Source organism: Mustela nivalis (genome assembly GCF_964662115.1).
Source record: "Mustela nivalis genome assembly, chromosome: 5".
Taxonomy (NCBI): domain Eukaryota; kingdom Metazoa; phylum Chordata; class Mammalia; order Carnivora; family Mustelidae; genus Mustela; species Mustela nivalis.
The window spans coordinates 76,131,502-76,159,438 of NC_139024.1; the positions used below are offsets into that span (position 1 = coordinate 76,131,502).

At 35.1% G+C, this 27,937-nt stretch overlaps 1 protein-coding gene across 20 annotated transcripts in view; it reads left to right on the top strand.

The window, feature by feature from the left end:
* TRDN (triadin) overlaps window positions 1-27,937 on the top strand; it is a 379,193-nt gene that overhangs the window by 65,926 nt on the left and 285,330 nt on the right. For all 20 annotated transcript variants that reach the window (XM_082729949.1, XM_082729966.1, XM_082729962.1 and 17 more), the window contains exons 3-5: window positions 5,836-6,000; window positions 7,076-7,108; window positions 26,567-26,626. In XM_082729949.1, the coding sequence (XP_082586075.1) occupies window positions 5,836-6,000; window positions 7,076-7,108; window positions 26,567-26,626 (258 nt within the window). The remainder of the gene's footprint in view (window positions 1-5,835; window positions 6,001-7,075; window positions 7,109-26,566; window positions 26,627-27,937) is intronic.

Below are 27,937 nucleotides of genomic sequence, written 5' to 3' on the forward strand. Positions count from 1 at the left end.
GGTGCTCCTATGTTCAAAGTACACATATCAACATACATACAAATTGAATTTTTTCTAATTGGGGTAACATTTATGACACTTTGAGAAGTCCTTACCTCAGTTTAAATCCAAATATTTATTTATTTATTTATTTATTTATTTATTTATATATTTTTTTAAAGATTTTATTTATTTATTTGACAGAGAGAGATCATAGGTAGGCAGAGAGGCAGGCAGAGAGAGAGAGAGGAGGAAGCAGACTCCCTGCTGAGCAGAGAGCCCGATGCGGGACTCGATCCCAGGACCCTGAGATCATGACCTGAGCCGAAGGCAGCGGCATAACCCACTGAGCCACCCAGGCGCCCTAAATCAAATATTTAAATGTGAATATTTCCTGGGAGGTAAGGGGCAGTCACTAGTTCTTTCATGAGTCCTAATGATCACAAAACAATATTTGTAACAGTCTATATTCATGGAGCACCACCATAATGTTTGAGTTAAATGGCTCTAAGAGCTTAATTGATAACATTTACTATTTCCTTTACTCTGCCTTAGGTGCTTTACCCCAAGAAGTTTATATACCAGGAGTTTGAGTCAAGTTCAGTAAATACCATCTGGTGCAGGCAGGGACTCCTCGGCAAAAGGGTCAGAAGATGCCTAGGATTCCTATTCAATCACCATCCTTTGGAGTGGCTTCGACAAATGCAGATGAGCAAATCTATCCCACCTCTGAGATGTTCTTTCCTCTGATAAGATATGCATGAGGCAATCTATAGTTGAGAGGGTAATTCTGCAGTGGGAATTTAGGACCCAGAGATGTAGAGGGATATGGAAATGAGAGTGGTGCAGTATGTGGAGACTTGAGTTGAAGCTGAGGTCATACACAGAGCTTGTTGCTAAGGGGAGGGAAAGCTTCTGCCCCAGCTAGAAAACTGAAAAAAGAAAAAAAAGAAAAAGAAAGAAAGAAAGAAAGAAAGACAGAATAAAAAAAAAAACAAAATAAAACCTCTGGCTCATTCAAGATTCAAAGACAATCTTGCTTGTTTCTCCACATTGACATTTATTAGTAACCACGCACCATACTGTGTGCTTTGAATGTATTATCTCATATAATAATCACAACAATCTTGTTAGTATTATTACTCTTACTGTCCTTTTGCAGTTCAGTAAACTGAAGCACAGAAAAAATCATTTTTTCCCACTGTATAATACTGTTTGCCAGAACTGGGTATATGGACTGTAAGCAGGCTGAATATAAAGATAACAGGCGTGAAGGGGTGACTGTAGAAGAGTGACTTTGGAAAAGGAACAGCATCAATGAATTTAATAGACATGGAAAAAGCTGATCCTCTCAGCAACATACAGCTATCCATGGGTGGAGGACTAGGACTAGAGTGAAGTGAGTGACGACCTCACGTTGTGTGCAAAAGGTAAGGACTTAGAAAAACTCAGTAACTAAGATGCATGATTCTGTAATGAAATATTTAAAATTTCAAAATTAATGCAAAAGTCTGCAATGAACAAAATATCAAGATTTTAAATAAAGACAGGATTATTGTTACTATTTTTCCTTCTGTCTCTGCCTCCAATATGCCCTGGCATGGCATGCGGTAGGGGGCCTGAAGTTGAATGCTGTCAGTCTGAGCTCAGAACCCAAGCTTATAACTTTTATTTGCTGAAGTTTATCAGGGTTTGAAAGGTAAAGACGAGTCTAATATACCTTAAAGAATGTAAGACCGATGGTTAAGGATAATGGTGAAAACATGGACTTGGTTCTTTAGGAGGAAAGCAGAGAAAATGACTAATGTTAATATCCCATGTATGTTCCCATTTAGAAACTTAAGTATCTCTATAGTTTGGCTTCAAAGACAGAGGACCAATAAAAACTGTATTTAACTTTAAACTTTTCCTTGCCTCTCTTGCCTTTCTTGGCACTCTTTTATCAGTGCCAAGAATCCAATTTCTGATCATAAGGAGCCTAGAGCAGTTTCCCCCGCATCTGGTGGTATATTTTTCTGTAAGAAATATAAGATACAATTAAAAGTGACTTGAGCACTGAGAAACATTTCTTATCTCACATAACAGAAGTTCTAGAGGTAGGGTGATTATTCCAAGATTGGACAATTCAGTGCATCAGCAATGTCATATGGACTCAAATTCTTTCATTTTAAACCTTTGTCTTCCTCTGATTCACTATCAGTGGCTGTCTTTATGGTTATAAGGTGGCTACAACAGCTCTAGGCTTTATGTTCCCATGCAACGAAGTCCTTGTTTCCCCTTTTAACATCAAGAAAACCCCTGCCAGAATCTCTCATTGACTATCTGACTCTAGAACCAATTTTGAATTCACATCTTTGTTTTTTTGTTGATAACAATATAGCAAAACCTCAGTTTTCTTATATTTGAAAGAGAGATAAAATAATATAGCTCCCTTGTTGGGCTACTGAAAGGGAAATGTGGATTAACATAAATAAAGTTCTAAGAGTAGTATCTGGCAGGTAATACACACTCTCTATGTTAGCTACTATTATTATTATGATGATCCTCAATGTAATATATTTAATTTAACTCATGTAAACATGAGAGGTAAGAAAATACAATTAAAAAAATAAACTCCTCATTGGGGTGCCTGGGTGGCTCAGTGAGTTAAAGCCTCTGCCTTTGGCTTGGGTCATGATCTCAGGGTCATAGGATCAAGCCCCGCATTGGGCTCTCTGCTCAGCGAGGAGCCTGCTTCCTCCTCTCTCTCTCTGCCTGTCTCTCTGTCTACTTGTGATCTCTGTCTGTCAAATAAAATAAAAGTAAAAATAAAAAATCTTAAAAAAAAACAAAACAAAACTCATCAATAAAAGGTTTAGTTGCATGGTTTAGTGTTATTCCCATTGATATAATTTGGATGTGATATCCAAGACAGAGAGTTAGAATTAACTTGAGGACTACTGTCTTATTTAATATACACCTATAATCTGTTATCTATTATCTATATGTACGTCTATATCGATGTTTTTAATGTTGTTGTCCACACAACTAAAAATCAGAGGCTGCTCTCAAACCAGCAAAACTGACTTTATGAAAACATCCTGGCTTGACTATTTTAGAGCCAGGCAATATACATGTCTGCAGAGTGTATATACAGTGCATTTAAGCATAAGGATAATTAAACCGATATCTATTTTGTTGAATTTTATTGTTAAGTTCCTCAGTGAACATTTAGAAAAAAAAGGGAAATGGGGAAATGGTCTCAATCTATTCAGATCATAAAAATCCCATTTGCCGTATTCTTCCATTAGATATAAAATATACTAGTGCTAAAAAATACATTTAATGGTGCCATTACAATCCAGTTCCTTACATACAGTTCTTTAAAATTTTTCAATTGCAATTATAAAATTCCATTCCATTTCTGTTCTCTAAGGTTTAATCTCATCATTCAGACTACCATATCTTGCTCAAATGAAACTCTCCAGAATTCAGTAAAATAAGGTCCAAAGAGTAAAGTTATATTGTCACTGAATCATGGAGATAAATTTTCCTGAAACCAACATTTTGTAACTTGGCATCCTTGGATAGGGTGTGAATCCCCTGAAATAGAACATAAAAGTTAAAATTTCCCCAGAAATCCTTTCTCTCATATCATTTTCCCCCTTTTTAGTATATGTGCTGTCTAAGTGAGCGCACACTTTTCCCCTTTCTGTAGGATCTTACTCATCAGTGTAAAATGGAATATTCTTTCCATTTTAACAATGTTAAACAATGGAGAACCTACAATGACTCTAATGTTCTCCAAACATTGCCCAAAGTCTGTCATTTACTTTATAGTAAAATGTACTTACCACCTCTAAATTCTTCTGATTTGGTCTTGAATGTATTCCACTGAAATAGCCCTTTGAAGGTCACCAGTGACATCCTTATATTAAATCTAAAGGTCTATTCTCAGTCTTCATCTTACTTGACCTGTCAGCAGCATTTGCCAGTTGAACTCTATACCCGTCCTCAAGACAATTTCCTCATTTGACATCTAAGACATCACACTCTTTTTTTTATGCTTTTCCCTCCCTGAATGTGTGTATATACCTCTGTCTCTGTCTTTCCATCTCTCCTTGTCATAATTAATTGCTGGTTCATTCCTCTGACTGATCTCTCTGTACTCTAAATGTTCATGTGCTCCTGGGTCCACTTCCTTGGTGATATCATTCAGTATCATGATTTTGGATACCTTCTATCCTCTACTAAACTCCTATGTTTCTACCTTCGGTTAAGACTTCTCTTCTGTAGGTCATATTGGGGTGTACAAAGTCTATATCTCCACAAAGATGTCTAATAGGTGACTCAAGTTTGATATGCCTAAAATTCTTGTACTTATATGAGACCCCTAAAAAACCCTGTTTCTCTCCAGACCTCCCCATTTCAACAAAAGGCATTTCCCTTGTGCCAGTTTTTCATGCCAAAAACCTTGAAGTTATCCTGTACCCCTCTCTTTCTCTCACATCCAGGAGCCAAACTATAAGCTTATCTGATCAGCTGTATCTTCTAAATGCATTCAGAAAATGACCACATCTCTCTCTCTCTCTCTCTCTCTCTCTCTCTCTCACACACACACACACACACACACTATCATCCTGATAGAAATCACCATCATCTTTCCCCTTGCTTTTTTCATTTGGCTCTTACTGATCTCCCAGTTTCCAACCTGGCATTCTTTCAATCCTCAACACAGAGAATGAAGTTACCTAAATCAAATCACTTCATTTTTTGCTTTAACCTTCCAGCAACTTCCTATCTCCTTCAGAAAAAAAGCCTAATTTTAGAATCTTTAACCTTTAAATAATATCATATGTTGATATAATTCTATTCTTTTAAGATATCAGAGGGAGAAAAATCCCTGAAAAACTAAAAAAGTTTCTAAAATTAAGGAAAACATAAATCTAAAATTTAATTTAGATTGATGAAAAATCAGTTGCAATTTATACCATATTTTTAGATACAGCACCTCTTCAGTCAGATATTAAAGGCTATCTCTCTCCCCTCAGTAATTTTCATGTAATTAAAGTAAGAAGGACAATATTTTAGAAATACCTATTACGTCTATTTGCTTGCATTTTTATTTTTTAATCTTTCAGTTCCCAAATAGTTTCTATTTCTCAGGATATTAAAAAAAACGGAAGATTTATAGACTTCAGTTTTTCCTAATTCTATATACTAATGTTACTAGAAATTTATAAATTTTTAATTTTCAGGTACTGGGATGCCTGAAAAGAAGACACAAAGTGAATCTAGCTAGAACCTGATATAAATACTACCTTGACAATTCCAGATTTTTACTGATACACAACAAGATATAATAAATGGGCCTATTAGTCTTATTTTAGTCAACAGCTACTTAACACCTACTTGGAACTTATTTTTTGCCTAAAAAATTTACAGAGCTATCTTCTTCATGACACTTTCCAGTATAAGATGGGCCAACAACGATGTCTTGTGTTCCTGAGCATCGTAACATAGGGTGTATATTGCAATTTGAATAACATCGATGTACACTATTTCATTCAATTCCTAATTTTGCCCTGTATTAAACTCTTATTTAGATTATAAACTTCTCCAGAACAATTTCTTTCTTGGTAGCCCCATAGTGTTTTGTACTATAAATATAGCTTTCCTTTTTAATTGAATACACATGCATATATGACAAGATATAGTTTCTGTTTCTGAGCACCCCAAAAAATTGTAGCCAAAAGACATTTACATTTATAAAATTGACATATTTTGTGTCAAAGGCACAAATCAGGATAAATGGCTCTTCTTAGTTTTGGAGGGGAATGATCGTAAAATTTTTCTCTTGTTTTGAATTACTTTTAGCAAGCTCTCTTTCCAAGATTGGCTCAGATCCTCTAAAACTTGTGTACGATGCTGTGGAAGAAACCACGGACTGGGTCTATGGCTTCTTTTCTTTGTTGTCTGACATCATCTCGTCTGAGGGTGATGAAGAAGATGACGATGATGGGGATGAGGACGCTGATAAAGGTACAAAGAGCATAGAAACCCACCTAACTTCTCAAAACAAGATTAGATAAGCATGATAGTGGTTTCCTGAAGTTTAAACACAAATGAGCGCTTGGGTCAGGCTAAACCAAAATGCATACGATTCTGAGGTCTAACTGCATTATTGACTGACTGTCAAACTCAGTAAATAGGCCTCTATTTGGCTTTCATTTTATAGCTTATCTGTCATTATGGCAAAGATATCAGATTTAAATACTACCATTTGGGTAGCATTATAGTAGAAAGGGTCTTACTATAAAGGGTCAAACTTACAATAGAACCTCACATCTATATGCTTCTTTGGGGAGAAAATAGTAGCTATTTCTCATGTTTATCCTTAGGAAGACTGAAATAAGAGAGATAATTGATAGGCATATGTTCTCTACATGTAAGTCATATTCATGATCAAATAGAAAGCAATTCTACTAAAATCATAATCAATAGTAAACTTATTGAACCAAATGGAGGTGTGGAATGGAGGGACATTATAAACATCACAATAATTATGCAACTAACCTATGTACTCTCTCATATATATTAGTAAACAAAAGGAAATAAACCCCAACCCTATGTAAACTACTATTGAATGGATAAGAAAAAAACAAAGAACAAAGCCTTATGATTCTATCTTTTACATGACATTTTTGAGGGTCAGCCTTAGTCATCAGAAATCATGTATTCAGTCATGACTACCAGGAAAGCTGTTATTAAAGCCCTTTCTCTGACTTTGTCTGAATTTGTATTTGTTTGGCCCCAGTGAGAGGTCGAGATGAACAATAGAGAATTGAAATGAACATGATATATGAACTATAATGTATAATTTGGATTGCTGCCATGATTTTATTGAACTCATAAAAGCGAAACTATCTCACATAAATGTACATAAACAAAGTTTATACTTAAAAACTGGAATTTGGGAGGCAAAGTAATATAAGAGCTACTAATGTCAAAACTAATAGATGGCTTTTTTAATGAACAAAAGAAAATGGGAAAGGAGAGAGGCAGTATTATTCAATGCTAAAAGTTTTTCTAATTTACTGTTTTTGTCTTGGTTTAGGAGAAATAGAGGAGCCTCCCTTGAAACAAAAAGGTTGGTCGTTTTCACCTTTAAAAAATGTGGTAATATTGATCTTCGGCATGATTCAAATATATTTTACATGTCTTATAGCCTTAATTTATTTTTAATGTACAGTTTTGTTTAATGACTAAATTGAGATTTATAGTTAGGTAAAGAAATACTTGATTCTTTCCAATGAGACTGACCGCACTCTTTTTCAGTTGATTATTTAATTGATGCCCTCTTTAGTAGATGGCAAATCTATCTACACACAGAGTCATGTGACTTGGAGTTGCAGGAATGAAGAGTGAATTCTGTAGCCTCAGAAATGGCCCAGAAGGTGATGATGCCCATGATTTTTATTCTCACTATGACCAGATGTATTGATTTTAAATTCTTATTCTTTTCCTCCTTATTTTGTTTTCACTATTAATATTCTTCATCTTTAGGTGATAAGTAGGGGACAGGGTGTGTGAAACGTATGGAAAAGAACAATCCTGGAGGCAAAGACCTCTCCCGTCAGTATGTATCATGTGTCATCCCAAAGGAATAAAGTTACCTGGGTGTACTTGGATGTGGAAGAGACAGATTTCTTGTGGAAACATATTTGCTAGGATCTTCCGTAACTGACTGGGATGATCGCAAATCCAAAAGATGGAAGCAATATGACTAGAAAAAAGGTGTATAGCTATGGGGCAAGAGCCTCACAGGGGCAATTATTTTTATAAGAAAGAGTAATAATTGTCTAGAAGGGACAATAAGGAGAAGGGATACCATTCCTGAGTATAGTTGCTGTCACAGAGATACAGCCCGCACATAGCCAGACTTGATACAGTTGTGATGTTTTAGTTACTGCTGCACATGTTCAGCAGCGGGCTTTTGGGAACATTTACTCCAGGGGAGAATTTGCTGGCTTCTGTTACTATCTGCTTAGACCTACTGTAGATGCAAACAGTGGGATCTAAATTGGGAACTTCAGCCTTGTCTGAGCAGATGATGATTATCTCATTATCTGGGGCAAAATCCACTTAGTGTGTGTTAATTTGGAAAATTTGAATTTGTAACTTGTCCAACAAATGAGAGATAAACTAGTGAAACCCAAATGTGGGAAAGTCAGAATGAAAGTATTTAGGAAGTTATCAAGAGGAGAAGACGGGTTTCTTGATCACAAATCCAGGATGAGAACTCAAGCTGTAATTCTGCCATCAAATCCAGGTTTAGGATAAACTTCTTGAGGTTAGAAATAGTTTAACAGATGACCTCCAGTGGATAGTGCCTAGAACATAGTAAAAGTTTAAGCTGATGAGTTACTAGTCATTATCAGGAAACAACAGTCTATGTATACTGTGTATTCCAATTGGAAATGGAAGAGAGAAAAGCAAAATTTTTTTTTTTTTACTTATAAAGTGAATTCTATAGGAATATCATAAGATCATATTCTCCATAAATCACTACCTAGAATTCAGTAAAGAATCTGTTCTTTCCTTTTGATTTGAATTTCCCTATGGGATTACTTCAAAATTGTTTCATGTAATGATTAACATAAAGTGCAGATCCACACAAAGCTGATTATTATTCTCTAAATTATTACCTTGTTTTATAAAACCAACAGAAAAACTATTAAATAGTTGTTAGGGATATTTTTGAAAAAGATGTCAGTAATGTTCATTAGTTAAAACAATCTAGATGATATATGTATTTAAAACCATGTACACTGGGGTGCCTGAGTGGCTCAGTGGGTTAAATAAAGCCTCTGCCTTTGGCTCAGGTCATGATCCCAGAGTCCTGGGATTGAGCCCCGCATCGGGCTCTCTGCTCAGCAGGGAGCCTGCTTCCCCCCCCCCCTCTCTCTGCTGCCTTTCTGCCTACTGTGATCTCTGTCTGTCAAAAAAAAAAAAAAAAAAAAATCTTTAAAATAAAATAAAATAAAATAAAACCAAGTACACTAATGTCTTGAAGGATTACTAAAAGAATTGACTTAAGATCATTCAAATATATTTTTTAAATAATATTACTCACAAAGTTGCGTGAGAAAATGGACATCTAAGGAAACATCTTATATATCCTATCTTGGGTATAGAAGCTATGCAATAATGAACATTGGTTGAAGTGGAGTGAAGGAAATATATTTCATTATAATTACTATTTTTTTTACTTATAAGCTTTTATGTTGTAGTGTCATAGAGGCAATGAGAATTTTAAAGCAGTATGTAATATTTTGCAGAACATTTCTAATTATATTCTATGTTTAAAAGTGGATTTTAAGTATTATTAGAGAAGAGATGCCATGAGCTTATCCCCATTTTATGATGGATTTTTAAAAACATTTTCATATTTAAAAATTGTGCTTGGGAGGCCTGGGTGGCTCAGTGGGTTAAGCCTCTGCCTTTGGCTCAGGTCATGATCTTAGGGTCCTGGGATGGAGCCCCGCATCGGGCTCTCTGCTCAGCAGGGAGCCCGCTCCCCCCACCCCTGCCCACCTCTCTGCCTACTTGTGATCTCTCTCTCTGTCTCTCTGTCAAATAAATAAATAAAATAATTAAAAAAATGTGCTTTAAGAAGTATACATTTTTTGGTAATCTAAAATGACAGTGTCCTAAACCATTTCATTTTCATCCATTTGAATGACTTTCTATTGATCTCCTCATGAAATACTTTTCCTTCCCATTCAGATATGTTCAACAATATTTAGCCATTTTTATAACCTAAATTATCAGTCTGCAGTATTGTTTATTTAACTGTCCTGTGTCTTTATGAAGCATTTTATTTAAATGCACTTAAAATTTTATTTTTATTTGTCCAGTTGCTATTTTCATCAAAATAAAAACTCAATTATTTATGGTTTGAGTTTGCAGTTCTAAACTGATGTGGAATGATAATCTAGTCAAATAATCTCATGGTTGCAGGATTGAGTATTAAGCAGATTATTAATATGGATGAAATTTTTGAGTCTGCAATTCTGTGACTTATGTTGTTATATATAAATACAGCTTTAGGGTATGAGAAATAGTACATAGTGTCTTTATAAATCTTTATTTTTCAGCTTGTCAAAATTTTAAAATAATCTATTCTATTACCATACACTACATGATGAGCATCCAAGGCACTGAATCATTATAAAACATTATATTTTATTATATAATTATTCAAAACTTAGAATTATGGAAATCAACTACCACTGTAAATCTTAGTTGTGATGTGTATGGCAGGTGCACTTTGATTATTTGGAGTTTCCTGTTGTGTAGCTTCTTTACAGGAGGGTGTACATCACGGATGCTAGTGCCCCACTTTCCCAGGTGTACACAAGTGCCAGTAACAATAAAGGAATGAAATTATATTTGTATGTTTTCCTCAAATAGTTTTGCCTGAAAACACATCTAAATTCATAATAGTACTTCTACTTTACAACATAGAGAAATGTTCTTCACCCATCCTAAAATTGCTGGAATGTTCACCCCAAAGACCAATAGGCCTTTCTACCCAGGCCTGCATACATCTGCTAAAGAAGAATCATGGTGCTGATACAGGAGAGCTCTTTTTCTTGATGGGAGGGTCTCACACCAAAGATATGGTGGAGTAGAGGAGACTCGAGCAATGATCAGTTTCATTTAATGACGTTGCCTTTTATTTAGCTGCATAATGTGAAAGATCACGCTCCTCTTGAGGAAGAGTCCCATGAGAGCAAAGCAAAAATAATATAGATAAGAAATACTAAAAGCTAAAAATGCCTTTTAAGAATTTAAATGTAAGTAATTCTTTTCATTTATTCTCAATACTTCCTTTTAAGAAGTGCCATTGGCTTGAAAGAGCACTTTGAAACAACCAAAACGGTGTAGGTTACTGATGCTGATTCTTTTAAATATAACTGGGATATTTTATGAGACAGCCAAACTTTTAAAGATGCATTGACTAAACCCATAGATACCACCTTTCTGTGATACCTTCCAGATTTATTCTGCATTGTTCAAAAAAGGAATTTAAAATGTACTTTATGTAATTACATTATAGAACATTTAATCTAATTGTAGTCAAACCTTTCTATTTCATCTAATGTAAGATGTTTAATAATTTGTATCTCCTATTGACAAAAAAGTCATATGCTATTTGCAGAACCAATTTACTCTCTATATATACATATATTAAAGTACATATGTATATATGCATAATACATTATGCACCATTTGTTAATTATATGTATTTTTTACCTCCTATTAATAAAAAATATAAAACTATATACTAGCTATTGGTTTTAAATGCATACATATATGTAAATGTATATATTTAATACATATTCTCTTTTGCTTGATAAGTATACAATTTTAAGATAGCTTACAAAATTATTAAAATTATTTATTTTATATTTTAAAGTTACTTATTTAGTCCCAAAAGCAAAACATTTGAATTTGATATCCCCCTCACACATATAGCTGAAATGTCAAACTCTTTATCATATCTTAGTTTCACAAAGAGTTTAAAATTCTACCTATTTATTACATGATGTTAGTACAAATAAAATAATTTACAATAGAATATTGGTTTGTCTTGTTTTTATAACTTATTTTCTAAAATAATTTATTATATTAAATCTACCTCATTTTAGTCTTTTCATCTACCTTTAATAACATGCCTTCCAGGTGTGTTGCAAAACTTATTCTTTCTTAATAATTGTCTAAAGATGCAGACTAAAATTTTTTGAATTACAAAACAAAATTACATTTTTTGAGAGAGATAAATTTGATTTGAGTAAGAGGTTTGAAAACAAAGGCTAATTTGCCCATTAGCTAACATGACAAACGTTTTTTATAAATAAAGTGAGTAACATCCAAGGTCTAGATGAAATATACCTAAAGCAAGATGTACATGCAGAAGTACATAAGACAGTATCATTTTTATCCAAATTCATTACCATTTGCAATGTTTTGATTTTTCTTCATCCTTTCTGAGTATATTTGTTGGTTATGCAAGGTACTCCTGAGTGAAGGTAGTAAAAATATCTAGCAGTCGTTTGGTGGGTCTGATAAAATCATTTTATGTCCAGGAAATTCAGAAAATGAATGACTCTAAGAATAGAGTAACAAATTTTTGTGTGTTTTTCAAATTTTTATTTCCAATGTAACTGAAGAAGTCATTAATGAATTACTCAGCTCAGAGATCATTGAGAATAAATTCCTTATTGATTCCCTATGTCATTTTACCATTGCTTAGAAGAAGATTAAAAAAAAAACATTATCATAATAAAATTGTCATTTCTGTGTATGTGTGGGTGCACGTGTGTGTAGCTTTATATACATGCACATGCATAAATCGTATGTATGCATGTGTGCATACATGTTCATAAGGCTTCTCAACCTTTGTATCTTTAAAAAGTAAACAGGGTTATATTTGTCATCTTATCTAATTCCATCTGTAAATCATATTCACAAATACATGAACTAATTAAAGTTGTATATATCCCATAAAGAGAACAATGACTTTCCAATAAAATTTAAATTTTGTTTTTGAGGTTTAATAATACTTTAATGAAAATTTGTAAAATATTAACCTTCATATTCTTATAATCATAGGATATGAAAGAAATCCTAACTTTCAAAATATATACTTTTTTTCTAAAGAAGTAGATAGTATGGTCAAGAAAAAAATCCCAATCATAAAAATATATTGTTCTTGAATGAAATTTTATGAGGGAAATGGAATGAAAATATGTATGAATTAAAAAAGAAAAATATATAATTTCCAGATGTTAAAAAAGCTTGTTTGTTATTTTAAATCCATAATGAAGAATCTCAAAATATTGTGGCACCATCCATGATGGATGGACCATCATCAGGTCCATCAGCCCCCTTTTTTTTTTTTAAGATTTTATTTATTTATTTGACAGATAGAGATCACAAGTAGGCAGAGAGGCAGCAGAGAGAGAGAGAGAGGAGGAAGCAGGCTCCCTGCTGAGGAGACAGCCCGATGCGGGGCTCTATCCCAGGACCCTGGGATCATGACCGGAGCCAAAGGCAGAGGCTTTAAACTACTGAGCCACCCAGGTGCCCCATCAACCCCATTTTTTAACCAGATGAAACAATTTTATTTTTAAAAGTCAAAATTTATAATAATCTATTAATTGTACTTTTTAAACTTATGATAAAAATTTAAAAGTTATATTCAAAACATAGAAGGAGATACAGTTTCCCAAAATTTTCTAAGGTAATGTCAAAGGAAAAATAATTAAAGTTTCTGTAATGAAAATGAAAATTTTGTGCTCTGGATGACCTAAGGATTCTGAGTGAGAATGGAGGATGAAGGCCCAAGGTTCCACCATAGTCAATAATCACTTAAATCACCTTAAATAATCACTGTTTCAGAGCACTGACATGTTTTATCCCTTCAGTAAATTTGTTTTTCAATAAACCTTTTTCAAATGTTTTCTACATGCTAAGCAATATGCTACGCAGAGGAGAACATGTAAGTCTTTGTGTACAGCATTCCCAAAAGTTCACAATGAATGTTTGCTAATAAGATGATAAATAGGGGCTCCTGGGTGGCTCAGTTGGTTAAGCATCTCCCTTCTGCTCAGGTCATGATCCCAGATTCTTGGGATGGAACCCCACCTCAGGGTCCCTGCTCAGCGGGAAGTCTGCTTTTTTTTTTCTCCCTCAGCCCCTCCCCCACATTCATGTTTGCTCTCTCTCTCTCTCACTCTGAAGTAAATGAATAGAATCTTAAAAAAGTATGATAAAAAATAAATGACTGTAATGGAGATTTCATGTGATATGCCTAATAAAGTTAATTATTCCATACTAATAACAGAATCAATGTAAGATTGCAAATGTGTCAAAGACTATCTTATTTAGTATAATGCACTGAAAAAACCTTATTGAAGAGTTTAATGAATAGATGAGTAATTCAGATAATAAATTAGATAAAATAACTCGGGCACTGCAAATTTGATAATGATGAGGTGATCGTATACAACTAAACTTAAAGAGGATGAAAATATGAATAACGACAACTATATTGAAAATGAATAAACTATCTTGGGCAAAAATAGAAATATAATAAAAATACATAAATTTAATTCTCTTAATAATTCATAAATACTCCCAAGTCAAAGCTAATCACAGACTTCCCAACCCAGATACAGAGAAGGAGAGATAAAGTGAGGGAGACAGTGATGGAGGGAGAGAAAAAGGGGAGAGAGAGAGAGAGAGAGAGAGAGAGATCCAGTATTCTTTTTTTTTTTTTTAAAGATTTTATTTATTTATTTATTTGACAGAGAGAAATCACAAGTAGACGGAGAGGCAGGCAGAGAGAGAGAGAGAGAGAGAGAGAGAGAGAGAAGCAGGCTCCCCGCTGAGCAGAGAACCCGATGCGGGACTTGATCCCAGGACCCTGAGATCCTGACCTGAGCTGAAGGCAGCAGCTTAACCCACTGAGCCACCCAGGCGCCCCGAGAGATCCAGTATTCTTAAAGCAAAGTTAGACATATAGTTTCATGTGTAACAGGTGTTGCTATTTTTCTGTTTCTTTTTCCAACATAAAGTATTGGTTTATCACAAACCTAGTATGATTTTGCTTTCATATTTCTATGTTGGTACTTAGGTGATGTTAACTTTTCAGATTGGGTAAATTCTGTGTAAGAGAGTACAATTCTTTAGTGGATATAGAGCTTTTTAAATTTTTTGTGCTAACATTTCCAAGTGCAACCTAATGAATATACTTATCTCCTTTTTACAGTTTATTCTTAGTTAAACCTAGGTCTGTAGTAACTCTGTTTATAAGAATAATCATTATAGCAGTTATGTCCCTTGCAATATGTAATTTCAGAAGACAGTAATGGTCCCCTAACAAGACGTTTATAATGTCATTTTCAGACATCTAGATTTAAAATTCAGAAAGAATAGTTTTAGTAATTTGGAACTATGCACACTCAGTTTTTTGGGAAGGGAGAACTGTTTTTCAATTTCAGAATAGTAGCCTTACATGTTAAATCATGGCTTACCTTATAGGAAAGAACTAAACACCTCACTATGTTAGGTTAATTTCTTTGCTTCCTAATTATGTACTCTTTGAAACAAGGATCTGTTCTCAAGTTTGAACAGGACCCAAGTATGAAGGCTGATATTCAGTGAGATTGTACCTGATGCATGTCAACAGCAGAAGAGAGTCTTCTCTACTTAGAGCAAAACAAATTACATTCTCCTTATAGTCATGTTTTTAAATTTCCTTAAAGCTCCTTGGCTTGAAAAGAACCCAGTAAATTTAAACTCAGGTCTTTCATTGTGTATTTTTCTCACTTGATTGAAACCCACAATAGCTCTTTGCAGTTAGGGTGAATAAGGAAGAGCCAGGAAATTTGTGCATCATAAATATTCAAGACGTTAGGATTAGGCCATTGAGAAGGTTGTATCACGTCATCAGGAGTAAGATAGATGGACAAGTTTCCGTGCCAGAGATTTCATTGCATCCATCTTTGTTGGCAGCTTCAGTGGCTTACACCAGGCTGAACATTAAGTGCCTGAAAAATATGGTGAGTGAAAAAAGGAGATGAAATGGAAAGGTGACTCGACTTGTTAAAATTCATAGGCTCAGAATATTGGTTACTAGGTAGGCCCTCGTAACCTTGTTAAATAGATACATTTATCTTTGGACCTCTTCACTTAGGAAGTGTGGATTCAAACTCAACTCCACAGCTGCAGGGCTGCCTTTTCCCTTGGGCTATACAAGGAACCCTCTGCTTTATCTTTTGCCTGTTTTTCTGATTATCAGTCAGACCCACCACGACAAAGCCCAGGTGGCAGGCTTGGATGTAGACTCCCAATAAAGAAGTCTGAGGTGGCTGAGGTGAAGGAAGATCTGGTCAGTGATCCAGAGAATCACTTCTTCCTGAGGTTGCAGCTGTAGTGAACTCTGGATCCACTGGGTTAGGCAACTTTTGAATCTTTTTTTTTTTTTTTAAGATTTTTCAAAGTTTATTTGAGAGACAGCATGAGCAGGAGGAGAGACAGAGAGAGAAGCAGACTCCCCACTGAGCGGGGACCCCCCAATGTGGGGTTCAGTCCCAGGACCCCTAGATCATGACCCAAGCCAAAGTCAGACACTTAACAACTGAGCCACCCAAGCACCCCGGTGCCTTTTGTATCTTATGCTACTAGAAAGAGCTCATCTCTATCGAGACAAGCAAACTAGAACCAGGATGATAGGAGGTAAATAATAGTAGGTACAGATAACAAGGATAAAACCAGAGCCTGAAAGAACATCCCAAAGAAAGCATTGAAATTATTCCTGCGCTGACAAGAAACACCTGAAATGGTTGGGCCAGAGTTCAGTTGTCTCAGAGGCACTTCTTATTCACCTTGACGTGGGCACCAAATCTGATCTCAGGGTTGCTTCGGTCTTATCTGTAAATCAGATTAGAGAAGTGTATGAGTGAGAAGCTGTTATTCCAGACGCCATTCTCTCCAGTTATGTAGGTTTCCTTTCTTAAAGTCAAAAAACACGGTGTTGGTTGAATACAGATGGCTTAAAGTATTACATGGTCCAGATTATGTGTTTTCATTTAGAATGGTTTGTTGAAAAATAAAACAAAATTAAAAAGAAAAGGCAAGTGGCACCTGGGTGGTTCAGTGGGTTGAAGCCTTTGCCTTCGGCTTGGGTCATGATCCCAGGGTCCTGGGATCGAGCGCAGCATCAGGCTCTTTGCCTAGTGGGGAGCCTGCTTCCTCCCCTCTCTCTCTGCCTGCCTCTCTGCCTACTTGTGATCTCTGTCTGCCAAATAAAATAAATAAAATCTTAAAAAAAAAAAAAGGCAAAACAGAAAACTCCCCAATATTTCTCAACTCTGTGCATTAGATTCAAATGATGGGGGTCCAAAATTGATTTCAATCTGACTTAATGGAAAGGATACTTCAACAGTTCAAGTGACTGAAAGATGCAAGAGTAAAACTGGCTTCAGGGATGGCTGGAAAAGGTTTTTTGCTATTGTTGTTGTTGTTGAAGATTTTATTTATTTATTTGACAAAGAGAGAGAGCGATCACAAGTAGGCAGAGCAGCGGGCAGAGAGAGGGCGGGAAACAGGCTCCCTGCTGAGCAGGCTCGATCCTAGGACCCTGAGATCATGACCTGAGCTGAAGGCAGAGGCTTAACCCATCGAGCCACCCAGGCGCCCCATGGATACAGGTTTTTTAATAACATGATTTGTACATCTTCTCTCTTTGCTCCTGACCCTGCTTTCCTTCATCTGCGTAATTCTCAGGCAAACTTTCCTCTCCTATTGGCAATTATGATGGCCAGAAGCGTCAGGCCCAAGGTATTTTACTTCAGCAACTCAGGAGAGGAGGCTGTGCTTTTCCTCAACGATTTCAGCAAAAACAATGTAGTTGACTCATTGATTTGTGTCGAGTAACACACCCTTCTTAGAACCAGTCAGCTGGCCAGAGACCTGCAGCAGGCTCTTTGTCAAGATCTAAGGAATAGACCCACCCTTGGGAGTGAAGAGTGGGGTTGGCATCCCCCAAACTCTTGATACTGAGATGGGAAAAGGATTGGTTGCTGAAACTAGAGGAGATAGGCAGTTACAAGAATGAATTCTAGCAGGTGAGCCACAGATGTCTTTTTAATTTGGAACCCCAGATACCTTCCCACTTCAGATTTTCCCAGCCAGAATCTCCAGAGGTCAGTCCTTAAGCAGTTGTATTTTCAAAACCTCCTCCATGTATTCCTAACTCTCAACCCGGGTGAGAACCATTGCAACCCAAATGATTAATTCTATAAATGAGTGATTTTATGCACTGTGACACCAGGAAGGGAGAGAGTCAAAGATAAGTGGATAATTGCACTTATTATTTATACATAGTGACTGCTCTTCTATATAAATTTACCATTAAAAAAATACCAAACCATGAATAATAAAATGCAAACCAGATTAATATCACTGTCACATTGCCCTAGACTATTGGAATAACTATTGACAATTGATGCTCATCAGCTGAACACATCAACATTTTAAACGTAATTGAGATAGACTTGAAGAAATATGATGAGAAGATATTTGCATTGGTTCCCCTTCTGCAGTTAACCTGCTATGGTTAAGTCACTTAACCTCAGTGGCTATCAAATCTCACATCCATAAAGGAAAGAGGCTGGATTTTACTGATGTCCAGGTTCTTTCTAGCTATAATATTTTGATTAAATTGTGATGTCATATATTAATACTTTTACCAAGAATTTTGTCTGGACTATAGCTTGCAGCTCAAAGTATGCTCTAAGGAAGCAGCATCAGCATCATCTGGGAGTGATTTAGGAATGCAGAACCAGGCTTCATCCAGACCAAATGAATCAAAACCTGCATTTTAGGACGATCCCCAGGCAATTCATTTACACATTAAAATTTGAGAAATGTTGGTCTAGACAGTGGTTCCTACTTCTGACTGTGGTTCTGAAATCACCTGAGAGCTTATTTAAATTGGATACCCCGAAAAGTTTCCTCACCACAAGAGACTAATTGATTAAGTTTGGACTGTTGCTCAGGAATACATTTTAATATCTCCCCAGATGGCTCTGATGTACAGCCACATTGATTTTGTCTAGTATATCATCAAATATGAAACACATATTCAAACACAGCCCAAAACACCATCCAAATCCATAAAGTCCACCACTGATTATCTTATAAAAGCTATTGTTTGTTATCATATCATTTCCACCTCATCCTGGGTTATGAACACATGGGGAAAAGTATCTCATTTTATAAATGGAGAAAATACAATTCAAAGAAGATAAATGGATTAATCTAAGATTGCTAAGTTAGTGACAAAAATGAGGTTGGACAGGTATCATCATATTTATTTTGAAATTTTTTTGTAGAGGTCAAGACTATCTGGTATTGCTACTGCTATTTTTCTTGATGAGGTTGAGCTTATTTTACAAAACTCTACCACATAATCAAATCTAACAAAATTAAGGTCCAAACATCTTTATGTTTATGGGATTCGACATCCCCGAAGGACACTCTTCTTGATTATTTGTCTATCACTATATCTGAAGTGTATGCCAACTTAATCACAAACACTAGGTAGCTTTGAGGGAAAGAAAATATTCCTCTTTATGGTCTTCATTAATGGTCAGTAGTGTGCTTTCCTCAAAATTTTATAACTAGAACAGAAAACTAATCAGAAAAATCATAGTAAATACAAATACCTACACATCATTTAGAATGTTTCTCTAAAATATTGAGAATTTAATACAATATTTTCCTGTAACAATCATTACTTAGCCACTAAATAGATAACTAAATAGCCACTAAATAGATAACTAGACTTGCTTGGTTATTCATCATAATTAGACTTTTATGTCCTAATCACAGCTGACAAAATCTTACAAATCGAGATTCTATGTTCAAACGAATGATTTGAATTTTCAATATTAAAATAAGAAAAATTGTAAAAAGGCATTTCATATTGTCTACTGCTTTGATATATATAGAGAAAATACAATGATAAAAAGCATTCACTGAAATCCACAACACATAATAATTTAATAAGCTTGGTTGTTAAATTAAAGAATCAGGATGGTTGCCTTGGTGACAGAGATTATCTTTTTAACTTCTTGAGTCTGTCATTTTAAAATCTTGAATTGGTAATATTTTAAATTTGTTAACAATGTCTTATGTTAATCGAGAAAAATTGTATGCTTTAAATTGACCATGTTAATCCTAAGCGAAATTATAAATTAATTATTCAACAATAAGCTTTGTTATAAGTAGATAAAAACTATTTATCATAAGTAAAATACATGCAACATACAAAGTAACTCAGAAAGACTTCACTAAAAAATAAGGTCATTCTTAGTAATCATTTAGCACAATCTCTTTTACTATGTCCTATTGATTACTGCTGTTAGTGACCCTCCCATTTTTAAGTGCCATGGCCTATCTTGCCAAATTGTATTTGAAAGTTGATCTTGGAGTCTTGAGGAAATCTGTTGATCTATGATCACCACTGGAACTGTAGGAGACAAAGAGTTAAGATGATTATATATTGATAAATTAAAACAGTCTAAAGATGAAGATGGAGAATCAAGTCAATAAATGAATCTCCACTTCTAATTTGGAGAAGTTTTAAAGATTTTTGTCCATTTAATAATTATGTATTCCTATGGGAAAACAGAATACACTGTGAGAACCAGAGATTTCTCCCTTACACCCAAAAGTTCCATTTTAAGCTACCAAAAGGATCACTAAAATCTATATTTATCTTCTCAGGTGTCCAGCATAAATATGTATAACAGATGCCAAAATTACAGAATTAATCCTTCTGTAAATGTATGTGGGAGATATTATTAAGAACCTCATTTTGAAGAAATGAAGGGTGTATAGCTAGTAAGTGAAGGAATTGGATTTCAGTTGTGTAGATGGATTCCAGCATCGATTATCTTAAATACTAAGCTGTATTTTAATACATGTCAGAGATAACTATATTTTTGTATAGTTCTGTTAACAAATTATCTATGTCTAATTCTCCTAACAAAATGCATATTTTAATTTTATTAGAATAGCATAGATTTATGACATCTCTCATAATGATAATTGTTATAATAATCATTTAATGATTATTGCAACGCAGAAATAATTAAAAATTTACATATAACTAATTTTCACTTATTTTCAGCAACATACTTAATTATTATATCTACACTTCTTGTTTCCCAGCACTTCACATGTCTTCAGAGACATTGGCCTCTAACCTCATTGCTTATTTGGTTTTGGACTTTAGAAAAACAGCCTAGTGAGGAGGGAATAATTCTTTGTTATCTTCGCTGAATTACAAAGCATAAAATCCAAAGTTGAAATTTTCCGAGTTCTTTAAATGAAAGAAAATTTGAAAGGCATTTAAAGCCTAGTGTGATCAAGTTTTCTAATGACTTCAAATGGTTTAAGTTTTAGAGTGGAAGATGAATAAAAGTAAGAATCTAAAAAAGGAGACATTAATTTTTTTTTCACATCTCATCTTCATTCGTACTTCCCTGTACATCTGGAGAAAAGCAGTAGAGGAAAATCAGGAGTAGTGAAAAAGTTTGGAATATGCTTGCCACGTACTGTGGAAATAACTTGCCCATTCTGTAAATCTTTTAGTGCCCTTACCGCATTTCCAACACAGTAAACATCAGTGGAGTAATGCTTGACTCTTCTTAGGCAAGGTAACCAATTAACTCAGTAGAAAAAGGAATTTCCTTTTGCCTCCTGACACATTGAGATAGTTGTCACTCTTTCTCCATGATATTTTCCCATCTCTAATTCTCAAAATTCAAATATAAACTTGTATCCTTAAGGGCCTGTGGGCGTCCTCACACCAGGATCAAGATTCTTTGACCTCTGTGCCTTCTAAGTCACAAAACTATCTTTAAGGTTTACCAGTTAACAAAATGGCTTGTGATTTCAACTGGCATCTGGTGCTGAGACTTATTATGTCTTCAGATCCATTGGACTCTAATCTAATTGCAATGCACATACATTTGGAGGTAAATGGTGCCTGCTTTGACCTTCTTTGTCCCTTGTATCCAGGACTTGTGCAGGTTTAAGTGAACTGTTCTTAGAGAGTGTCATGTTGTTAAATGCAATTTTATGCAAGTATACATTTTTGTCCTATTACCAAAAAATGGAGTTATTTGCCAGTCTATGGAAAATATTAAACACACTAATTTAAATATAATACAGGAAATTTTATTTTTCTTGGAAGTTTGTTGAAAACCATAGGCCAATAAAACTCGAGTGACTTGAATCTTTTAGTGACTTGAATCTTTTAAAATTTAATTTTATATTCTTATACAAATGGTTCTTAGCTGGAAAGAGCAGTTGAGAGGAACAAATCAAACATCATCTGCTTATGAGAAAAATATCCTTCTGAAGTCTAAATTGGTAGCACATTGTTACTCAGTTGGACAGGAGCCCGAATGGTTATCATTTCCTGGCTCAAGTGTAAGCAGACAGAAGTGGCTCATGTGCTCAGACTTCACTGGATACTTCAGGAATCTGATGGCCATAGGCAATAACGCTAGTCATAGAATCCAATCCCCAAAGAAAATGCGACGTTGCAATAAAATATGCAGAAAGAGATTGAATTTATCCTTAAGTTTGAATCACAAGAAATAGATTTCTTTTGTCTTCTCTCAGCAGAGAAATGCAGGTATGTGTATGCCTTTACAAGATTAGCTGTATAATCTACGCTTGCTGCTATAGAAATACTAATGGTCTTCAAGGGATCGTCAGTTAAAAGATTAGTTGATGATGTTCCCATTAAAATATGTCTGTGTAAGTCATCATATTTCACTATGGGTTGTAAAGATTTTATTTTGTATGTGTGCATGTGTGTTTATTTTAATCCATGACCCCTACTGCCCCTTGCGAGAAATATAAGAAGATCTGCCAAAAGCAATGAGTCTGTCCTTTGTATGACGCTGAAGTACAGAATCAGGGAAATAAAATATTAGGACCTTATTCTTAAGATTGTTCTGAGTTACAGAATTGTGTTGTGTCAGTTCCCTCGAGTAAAAAACAAATACTCAGAAATACATTGCCATTTTTACAGTCTAATTCTTTAGTTTATTTTTATTTTTTCTTAAGAAAAACTTATTGTGAAGTATAGCCAACATGTTGAGATTCACCTTCCTCTGTTGAGTTACCTCCCTCCCAACAGTTTTGAAAATGGTGGAGGCAATGCACATCCCGCACCCCGCCTTTTCATGAGTGGTGTTCTTGATTCCAATCTTGTTAAGATTTGTCTTTTGGACTCCTGCTCATTTCAATTCTGGTCACAATCTAGAGCTCCTTCCCTTCTGATAAGAGCTAGAGCGGGGCTCCTGGGTGGCTCTGTTAGTTAAGTGTCTGCCTTTGGCTCAAGCCATGATCTCAGGGTCCTGGGATGAACATCCACATTGGCCTCTCCACTCCACGGGGAACCTGCTTTTCCCTCTCTCTCTCCCTCTGCCTCTGTCTGCCACTCCCACTGGTTGTGCTTTTTCTCTCTCTGTCAAATAAATAAATAAATAAATAAATTTTTAAAAAAAGAAAAAGAAAAAGAAATAAATAAAGAGCTAGAGCTAAAGGGTGCCCAGGTGGCTCCTCCTGTGCTCCTTATGTCTGTTCTCTGGTCTGCAAACTTCCTTGCAGGAAACACAGCCATTGATCATCATGGGTTGTGTAGTACCACAAACCACTACCCCATCCGTGAATTTCTCAAGAAGTTAGGCTAGGAAGCTCTGACAGGATTACCAAACCAGGATGATTTTTCACACCTGAACTTGCAGAAAGGCCTAACTCAGGTCTGATCCTCCTGTAGGAGCTGTAGAACCTCGGCTTTGCTCTTCTGAGTGGCCAACAGATGTCTGCAGAACACACACAGACACATACACACACATACGACTACCTCTAAAGGAAAGATATTATTCTAAATGACAATTTCAAAGCCTTCTTGTCTCACAAGGAATATAGCATATAATGTAAGCTTTTAATTTAGAAAACTTCATCCCATTTCTGCATTTGAATCAACCCTTACGAGGAGTATGAAATTATCCCTTAAAGGTTACTCTCTTGGCATATCCAAAGATTCTCTAAATCTCTGGCGTGTTACTTGCTTTATTGCCTTGAGTTATACAAGGCACCAATCTTCTCCACAGCCTCTGTTGTTCTGAATAGAACGGAGGAAGTAAGACAGGGAAATTTTGAATTCTCTTTTTCACTTGTGAAAGATTTAACCCCGTGGATGGCCTAAGGTTTTAAAAAGCTCATCTGCCCACTCCTAGGACTAAACCAGCACTAATAGTAATATAATGTGTCCACATATGAAACTTAAAGTTTCCAAGTAGCCACACATTTAAAATGTAAAAAGAGTAATATGAAATTAATTTTAATCCTGTGTCTTATTTAGCCTAATCAGGGTCTCAGTGCCAGAAAAGGAGTACCAGTAGAAGATGATGCAGATATATTTGTGTATTAAGAAATTCATTACAAGGAATTGACCTATGTGATTGTGGGGACTGGCTGAGCAAGTCAGAACATGCAGGACAGCAGTCAGGCAGGGAGAACCACAGGCAAACTTGAGTCCATGGGCAGGGATGAAAGCTTTCATCCCCAGACAGAATTTCTTTCCTCTCTCTGGGAAACCTCATGATCCAGAATCATCTGCTTATTTAAAGTCTATGGATTAGGAATTTTAATTATTTCTGTAAAATACCTTCACAGCAAATCCTGGATCAGTGTTCATTTGAATGACTTGGGATGGTAATCTAACCAAGTAGTCACACAAATAAAATGATCACACTAAATATGTCTAAAATCATATCATTCTAATATGTTACTAATGTAAAATCATTAATGACATATTTTACATTCTTTTTTATACTAAATCTTCATAATCCAGTATATACTTAGACTTACGGCACATCTCAATTCGGCCGAGCTGCATATCATGTCCTTAATATGCACGTAAATCCTGCGGCTATTGCCTAGGGCAGTATAGGTCTAGCTAGTGAAGGGGATTAGGCTGGTTATCTCATATTCTTAGACAGTTCTACAGATACAGATTCTTTTTTTTTTTAAGATTTTATTTATTTACTTGATAGAGATCACAAGCAGGCAGAGAGGCAGGCGGAGGGGGGCGTGGGGAAGCAGGCTCCCAGCTGAGCAGAGAGCACGATGCGGGGTTTGCTCTCAGGACCCTGAGATCATGACCTGAGCTGAAGGCAGATGCTTTAACCCACTGAGCCATCCAGGAGCCCCCAGATATAAATCCTGTGTGTGTGTGTGTGTGTGTGTGTGTGTGTGTGTTAAACAAGGCTTATGTTGGCTTTATTGTCTATAGCCTATAAGATACAACTTTACAGTGCCTTTGCAAATAGGGCATGTTTCTTTAAAAACACATCAAAATTTTCTTTACATATACCACTATATGATAATTTACAGTGCAATACTATTCGTTTCATAATTTCAGGAGTACTCTAAAAACCAAGAGCACAGGATAAGCAAGAGAAATACTGTTGTGAGCCAACTGAGCATTTTCTTGGGGGCTCATTTTTGCCATACAAGGGGCATTTGGTGATGTCTAAAGACACTTCTCATAGTCATGACTAGAGGAGGAGCTACGTGCATTTAACAAGTAGAGGCCAGGGACACTGCTAAGTACTAGAGCTTGCACAGAACAGCCCACCTTACCCCCAAATAATGACTCACGCAACTCAGAAAGGTTTGATATTACCATCAGATATCTGGAACACATACAAAAGCACACACACGGAGCAGAATCTGGAAACCTATGGAGAAGAGATTAAAAAAAAAAAAATGACAAGAGAAGCCAAAGAATGGATTCCTCTAGGTTTTGAAGATCTTTCTTTGAAACTTGGAGAAATTTTATCAGAGATTAGCATAAGTATCTTAACTCTTTTGTATCTCTATTGCCATATGAAAGTCAGGGATGGGATAAGGATGCAGGAGTGCGCTGTAAATGGTGTGATGAGGGATTCATGGGGCAGGCAAGGAGGCAGTTTTCACAGTCATGGTTACCTTCTTAGCAGGGGAAAGTCACTATCTTTTCCGAAGGTACTTAGGAATTTCCAATGGGTGGTCTTGATTTTAGACTTCTGGAAAAATTACAAAAATGCAAATTCATATTTACAAATGGAAAATTTAAAATGTGTACAGTGATTAGCACCATCTCAAATCATCTGTGAAATAAAGTTGTGATAAATAAATAAGTAAAATTCATTAGCATTTTTCTAAGAAAAACCACGCTATTAAGATTAAGTCACTTTTCAGAGGTAGTAATCATATTTGTAAACTCTAATATCTAATTTAGGTCTATCCAAATTAACTGCAAATTCACAATTAACTTCATTTTCCAAGCTTTGGCAATGTATGTATACTGAAGCTAGCAGCAAATTAAATATATTTGTTAAAACCTGATATTTAGAAAAAAAATGTAACAACTGACTTATTCCATGAAATGTGTCATATCTGCATGCAGTAATTATTGGTTAAATGCAATGCCAAATTCTGATTATAAACATAGCTTAGAGTCAATACTTCTGAGATGTATTTCCTATTAGGTAGTTACAGTTCATTTCACAAATTCTTAATTTAATATGTAAAAATGAAATCTTCCTCAATCTAAATGACATTCTTACTAAGGATTCTTAATTGTATTGAGAGTAATTGAAATAAAACATAATTATAGTTTGTGATCAATTTTAGCACTGGAAATGGTGACAACATATCTCCATTTATGTAAGATTTTAGGCTTTTTCAAATAACACTGATTTTGAGGTAAATCCAGCTTTTTCCTTATTTCAATAAATGAGTGATTTATTTAGCAATATGTTACGATGACTTTTTTGATTTAGGAAAAATTTAGACTCCTTGGTAGAATTTTAAAGTTTAGATCATAGCAATAGTTTACATTTTGTACTTTTTCAAGTAGAGTTTTTTTAAATTATAAATTCTGTATTTTTCCTAGAAATACACAAAGATAAGACTGAAAAGCAGGAGAAACCTGAAAGGAAAATACTAACTAAAGGTAACTGTTTAATTTTATGTTTATTCTTATTTTTATTTAGAATATATATTTTGTATACTGACATGAAAGAAAGGAAAACTTTCATGTGGAGTGTTCCCTTGTTTTAACATTTTTGAGCATGTTTAAATGAGCACCTTTACTTCTCAGGTAATTCCAGGTATAAATATATAAGTAATATTTAATTGTTGTACTCAAAGTGACTTCAAAATCTATGACAATGTTTAAATTATTTTCAACAGGTTTTTCCTTCTAAGATAGTACTGCAAATATAATTGTTGATTTACTAGTAAATACATTTCTTCTTTGAATATGTTATTGTAATAAGCCAGAGTTCATTTTTTTTTAACCTTAAATTTTTTATGCCATGCAGTACCTTGAAAATCATTGGAACAGAAATACAGTCATTATATTGCCTCCCTACAGACTGCTACGGCCCCACAGTTTTCGTATATAGCCTCAAGGGGTACATGGACAGTGACAACATGATGATTAATATTCCTTTCAACTCAACTGAATCCAGTAACTGCAATCTTGCATTAGAGGCATATTAATAATGGCCAGCATTGTCTTGCTCATTTTATAAGCATCTCTTTTCTAGGAGTGGCCCTTGTAGTCATAAAACTTTAAAGAAACGTACAGGAATAAGACTGATGATTCACAGACCTGTACCCCGAAACAAATAATTCATTATATGTTAATAAAAAAGAAGAAAGAAACATATAGGAAGCAAGAGATTTCAAAGGGATATATTTCTAAATAATTCTCAGGATTCCCCAAATGATCAGCCTCGCATGCTTTTTAAGCGAGTCAGGGCAAAAATTAAATTCTCATAATTCCATGTCACACAACTATCTGTTCTGGACAGAATTTGAAATAATTTTTTTCTGGATAGAAATAGAATCTTGTCTAATACTTATTATGCCAAAGCTCACTAATGTAAAATCACCTGCAATGAAGACCAAAGTTGCAAATAGTTTTTAAATAACAGAAGTTCTACTTAACCCTAAATTATACCAATATGTGAATATATTAAAATGCCATTTTAATACTTGATGTAATTCCTTTTTGTGAAGAGTTTAAATAATTCTTCAGATATTATGTTTTTAATCCTAATGTTCAAGTTTATGCCAGATTGATCAGCCAATCCTTACACAATCAGGGACAGTGAAACTCACTCAGTTGAAACCTATTTATATTTGTACTTAGAGAACTAATGTCTTCTTACTGTTCCCTTTCCTTTTTTTGGCCCCCAGTTCCTTTGGTCAGGGAAATTGGACACAGTTCTTGGGTATGGATTAACTAAGCTAGCCA